Below are 6,000 nucleotides of genomic sequence, written 5' to 3'. Positions count from 1 at the left end.
GAAAACAACACCAATTAAAAACTAAAGCATCAATTAAAAACCAAAAACTACTTTAAAAACTATGAGGTTCTCTACACACAGGAAAATCCACAGCCTTACTGGGGCTTTTGTCCTCCTCAGTCTTCCCACCATTATGATACAATCCTTAACATGAGACCACATGATTTTGCATTGAAAGCTTCCCTTCTTGGAAAGGCTCCATTGTGTTGAATGAGACACTGCCATCTAGTGGTGGAATTATAGTGCAATCCCACCTTTACACACTGGGAGATCCCAGGTAATTCTGCGACATCCCAGATAATACCACATTATCTCTGTTTCTTTAAAAACTTGGAATACACATATGAAAAACATCTCACTAGACTTAAAAAACAGCTGCACTTGCACCCAATTTCTTTCTTGTCTTAGGCTAAGGTGCTGGTGTGTTGTTGTTGTTGTTTTGCATTTAAAGCCCTAAACAGCTTGGGATCAAAGTATCTTAAGGATGGCCTCCTCTTCTGTGAACCTTAACAGCTACCACCATCTTCTTCAGAGACCATTCTTTGGGTACCCATTTTCAGAAGTGAGGCAAGTGTTGATCCTATAGTTCTTTTTGCTGCTACTGTTTCCTGATATTTATGTAAGTAAAGTTGTTTTGGAGCAGGGATGCACAACCTTTTTGACTCTGAGGGCCTCATCCGGTGTCAGACAGGGCTCCAGGAACTGCACATGTGTGTACATGCACACACACACTACCAGTGATAGATGTTTTCACACACATCCTTTCATTTGTTATTATAATTCTGCTTAGAGAAGTACTTTTAAATGTGTATCCTTCCACTTCCACCATTTCCCCCACTAAGGCAATTTCATTTCATTTTACAAATTAATGATTCCCTTTTTTCTCAGATCAACCCCCACCCCCGCCAGCAAATTGTAATCTTACTTTTAAAAAGTGCACTCCTCCCAGCTTCCTTGTGGTGGCAGCAGCAGCCAGAGACCAAAGTCATAGAGATTCTCTTATAGGCAGCAATCTGCCAGCCAGTCACATACGGCTTTATGGTTCCTGCCCTCCAACTGTGGTTTTTAGAACACCCTCCTGGTAGTGGAAAGATGGTTTGCAAGTGAAAAGAGCAGGGAGTTGAGCTGGGAGGTTCATTTTTCCCACCAGCTGCTGCTTTCACAGTGGGGCTTGGGGTGGGGTAGAAACACACGATAGAGCTTGGGGCCACATGCAGCCCTCAAGTTGAGCACTTATGTTATAGTTTTAATTATGCCTGATCCTCTGAGAGGGTTTTACTTGAAGAAAAATGTTTTTCTGCCAGCTAATACTGCTGACCTGGGTGGAACCATCCACACATGCACAATTGTCTTAATTTTGTAAACCGCCCAGAGAGCTTCAGCTATTGGGCGGTATAGAAATGCAATAAAATAAATAAATAAATAAATAAAAGACATCCATAGAAAAGTGCAGGTGGATGGTGGTGGCTTCCAGGGACTCTTTACTGAGAGGGATGGATGCAGCTGTGTGAAGATCAGACATGCCATTTTGGGAAGTGTGCTGCCTTACTGAGACTCATCCAACCAACTGACGAATGTTCTCTTCTGCTGATCTATGTGGGAACAAATTTACACCCCAAGGAAATGTTGAATAGATCTCCAAATGAATTCAAAATTGAATGGATTCAAGAAGATTTTTGACACTGGAACACTGGGCGGAAATGAATAAAATGTAATTCAACAGACATACATTTAAAGTCTTACATTTGGGTACACTCTCCCCGCTCCCCCCAGGCACAAACATAGCATGGGAGAGCCCTAGTTTGCCAGCTGTCCATATGAAAAGGATCTAGTTGTTTAGTAAAACAGTGGCTGAATATGAGCCTGTAGTGCAAAGTGGCCAGTAATAAAACCTAATGTAAACTGAGGCTGTGTTAAGAGAAATATCATGTCCAAATCATGGGAATAGTTCCACTCTATTCTGTTCAGCTGCATTCAGAGTACTGTGTTCCATTCTGGGCACCACGTTTTAAGTAGGCCATTGGCAAAGTGGAGAGTCTAGAGAAGAGCAATCAGAATGGTGAGCGATCTGGAAACAAAAGCCTGCCTGAAGCAAGGAGGAAAGATATCAAACCAAATAGTAATGCAAGCACAATGCCACAATCATCAGTGGACAGAAGTACGTGCACAAGGTATTGCTAATTTGTAAGCAAGCACTTTGCTTGTGCTCCACATTGGGAGCTTCCTTCCAGCTTCAAATAGCAGCTCGGGATGGGCAGGGAATCCAGATCAGGACCATGGTGGGGGCAAAGGGTTAAAGCTCCCTCTTCCCTCCCCTAATCTAAATCATGCCCTCACCACTGCAGCTGCTATTTACTTTGAAACCATTCACACGATTACTAATTGCATGAATAACATCACATCTGCTTTGGCTCTTACAGTTTTTTTTGGTTTTTTTACAAAATCTTTTATATTAGGCATTAAAATTGTCTACTCAAGTTGTCAGGGAAGAGAGAATTGTGTCCAAATTTGCAGAAACTCAACCTTTGGTTTGTAAATAACTCTATTTCTATCAGGAATGTCAAAGGCAACAATTAAAAATGCAATGACATCTTCCTAGCTAGCTGATACTGCATGTCTATGGATGGAGAGCGTAATTTTGTCTGGATAATCTCCTGATGCAATTGAATTCAGGGCATATAATAGATGGGTTTCCTACAAGAATTAATGATCACTTTCCTCTATTGTTCCATCTCTTAAGATGATCTTTTTTTGCTCCATCTCCCAGAGAGTGAAGCAGCAGAGAATGGCTGCTTAAAATAAGCTTTCCACAGAGATGCCACAAAAAAATCAATTATTGTCTAAATTTACTTAAGTAAAAGCTACCAATAAACCCAAACAGTAATGTACGGAAATAGTCGAGCATTGGAAGGAGGTAGGATGCAGTAAATGTGATTGAATGGAAATATTGGTGGCGTTAGCACTTTCACAATATATTGTGGGAAACGTAGCTGTTCTGCTTTTGCTTTATTGCATGTTATTAACCATTCCGATAATGTGAAGATGTGCAATGTATGTTCAAAAAGCTATTTTCTATAATCACAGGTTTCTGCAATATGACTTCAGAGTGCATGGATTCATAAAATGTAAGAAGCAAGTTGTTTATATTACAAGTTCATATGAGCTTCCAAATGTCATAATCATGCACAGGAACAGCATCCAATGAAACAAACGAATTAGCCTTAGTTTGCATAATTAAGTGCATGCTTGATTTAGAGAAAGTATATCTCACTGGATCAATTTCATTGGTAAAGCTATTTTGTGCGATACTTTGTCACTAGAGCAAAAAGTCTCAAATAAGGAGAACTGGGCAGTAACCTAAACACCACATTGTTTTGCAGGAGCTGTGCAGATATTGTGATGTATCAGCCAGGGCAGAAGAGGATGCAGATAGAACACAAAGGGGAGGTAAAGACAGAATGAAAGGTATTCAGCCAGGAGCAGGTGCATTAAGAAGCATGGGACAAAATTGCAAGGGAGGAGCATGTAAAAGGCTATCACTAGGAAGGGTAGAAAAATAAGAGAATCCTCAAAGCAGAGATGTAACACACATACATGGCCCCAATTCTGATGATATATTCAAGAGTGACAGAGCCCTGCTCTCACTTAATTAATAGTAATAATTACCCCCCACATCTTTCAAGGATGGATCTCACAAAGGGTGGGTTCAAGCCATGATTGCTTTCTAACCACTAGATTATGCAGACAGCCCACTATGCCCCTTCTACAAAATGTGGATTCTCAGAGTGGAATGTTTGGGCGGATTAACCCATCGTGGGAGGCGGAAACATCATGGGCTCCAGGAGAAAATAAACCATGATGGGTAACAAATAACTTTATTATTGTTGTTATTATTTATTCAGGACACGGAAAATAGGTTCTAATACTAAATTCTGGTCCTGTGCCTGAATGAAGTCCTGAAGAGACTACTGGAAATGTATGTGTGGGGAAGGCCCAGGAAGTGTAGAGGGTTTCTGGAAAGTAGAGGTGCCTTATCAAGCAACGCATGGCATAACTGCATTTTCAGTACTGAGCAATTCTCACCCTAAACTGCTAATATTGTGACATGTCAAACCTAAATTATCCAGAGATTACAGGGGTGGTATGAGCCCTTCTGGCACCTCAATTTATTTGAAATGCACAGGGGGAGCTTCGGGGAGGGGCTAGCAACCTACCTGAAAAATTATTTGCTCCCTTCCCTATTGATTTCTATAGGGTGTTTATATCCCATCCTTAAATAAATTCTTGTATCATACCCCCACACACAAATAAAATTCACAGAATTTTGTTAAAAGTCAATCACCCTCCTAAGTTGGCCAACTTCTGAATTGGGTCTCTTTAGTTGAGCTTTTAACAGCCATTTGATCTGCAGGAATTTGTATTTGACAACGTTTGTCTGTATGCAGTGCTTAATTTCTAGAAAAAAGATCCAGCTGATGTGGAAATCCTCCTCTAAACCCTGGTGTGTGGGACTCCCTTCAGGTATTATTGGTGATGGAACAGCCTGTTCTTTCTAGGGTAGTCACCTCATTAAAGAAACCTGAGTTGATCATTTTAGTTGATTGAATCAATTTGCATGTTTACATATACAAACTAGTTCTGAAACAAGTTGCATATTTCCTGTGTTATTTTTTTGCGGGGGGGGGGAGAATCATGGCATAACATGGTAAGAGACATTCCCTTCTCTGTGATGGCTGCCTTCCATCCGCAGTTTTTACAGGTTGGTCGATTAAACATTTATAATCTGCTTAACCGGGGGCACCTTTTTAAGTAATTATCTATAAAACATGTTCCTCTAATTGATGAATCAATGGAATGCAGTTGCCCCAATTCTTGCTTCGTCTATTCCAGGGGCTTAGAACAGGCGGGCGTCAAGAGATGCCAGCACGCAGCTCTTCACGTGTCGAAAGGCGTCACTCGCTCATTTTTGCCCTTCTCTCTCCCAGGTACGGCAAGGACGTTTGTTGTGGGGGCAATGTTGTATTTTGACATGTGGGGGGGAGAATGCCTTCCCTCAAACACTTCCACCTTTACACCCAACTTCCCACACCACCACCTCCCCGATGATATTAGGCAGGGTCAGGCGGGACTGGGGGGGGGTGTCAAAGGAAGGCCCCCCCCCCCGGCCAAATCCTTGAGCCGGGTGACGCTAGTGCGACTCGCTTTCCTCCCAGACAATGCAACAACAACAGCAACAACTAGCAGCCGCCGGCGCCTTTTCCCTTTCCCGCTGGCTCGCCGCCCCTCAGAGAGGCCGAACGGGGCCCGCTCGCCCCCCAGGGAGCCGCTGCCCTCCAGCGCCGAGGCATTGGGCGGCGGCGGCGCCGCCGCGTGCGTGCCTGTGTGCTCGGTTAGCCTGGGGTAGAGGAGGGTTGGCGGTAGCAGCCAGCAGCTCCTGTCAGGGCACGAGGCGGGGGTCCCTCCTGCAGCGGTAGCGGCAGCCGCCAGCCGGCCCCGCCCCGCCCCGCCCGGCGTCTCCCCCCACCCCGCGTCGCCCACCCATATCCCGCTCAGGAGGTGCCGGTGGGCAAGAGAGCGCCTCCAAGCTCGGCCGGGACTCCGAGCAAGAGCGGAGCCCTCCCACCTTCTCCGCCCTCCCTCCTCTGCATCCCTAGCAGCAACTTCCCTGCTCGGTGGTTCTCCTCCTCCTCCTCCACGCGCCACTCAGCCCCTGCTCTCGCTCTCCCTCAGCAGCGGCGGCGGCGGCGGCGGCGGCAGCAACAGCAATCGCAACAACCCCAGCGCTCGTCTCCAGGGGACGATGCTCTGGCTCTCCAGCAGCTTGCGAGCGGTGGCTCAGCTGCTCCGCTCCCCCGGGCTCACCTTCGCCGCCTGGTTCTTGTTGCTTCACCTTGGACCTCCCATGCCTCTGGCTTCCTCTTTTCTGACAGGTAAGGGTGAGAATGGGGATGTTGAGCGGCGGGGTGGGTCGGTGGGGGAGTCGCACGCGCTCACTCTTTC

At 45.4% G+C, this 6,000-nt stretch overlaps 1 protein-coding gene across 1 annotated transcript in view; it reads left to right on the top strand.

Annotated features, from left to right (window-relative positions):
* The first annotated feature begins 5,759 nt into the window (after positions 1–5,759).
* Positions 5,760–6,000, top strand: part of BMPER (BMP binding endothelial regulator) — a 190,351-nt gene continuing 190,110 nt past the window's right edge. The window contains exon 1 of the mRNA XM_063129831.1: positions 5,760–5,930. Coding sequence (XP_062985901.1) covers positions 5,801–5,930 — 130 coding nt within the window. The 5' untranslated portion in view covers positions 5,760–5,800. The remainder of the gene's footprint in view (positions 5,931–6,000) is intronic.

Source organism: Elgaria multicarinata, chromosome 1, assembly GCF_023053635.1.
Source record: "Elgaria multicarinata webbii isolate HBS135686 ecotype San Diego chromosome 1, rElgMul1.1.pri, whole genome shotgun sequence".
In the NCBI taxonomy this organism is placed as follows: domain Eukaryota; kingdom Metazoa; phylum Chordata; class Lepidosauria; order Squamata; family Anguidae; genus Elgaria; species Elgaria multicarinata.
Note: the sequence above shows the minus strand (reverse complement) of the source record. Positions and strands in the feature narration are given on the sequence as shown.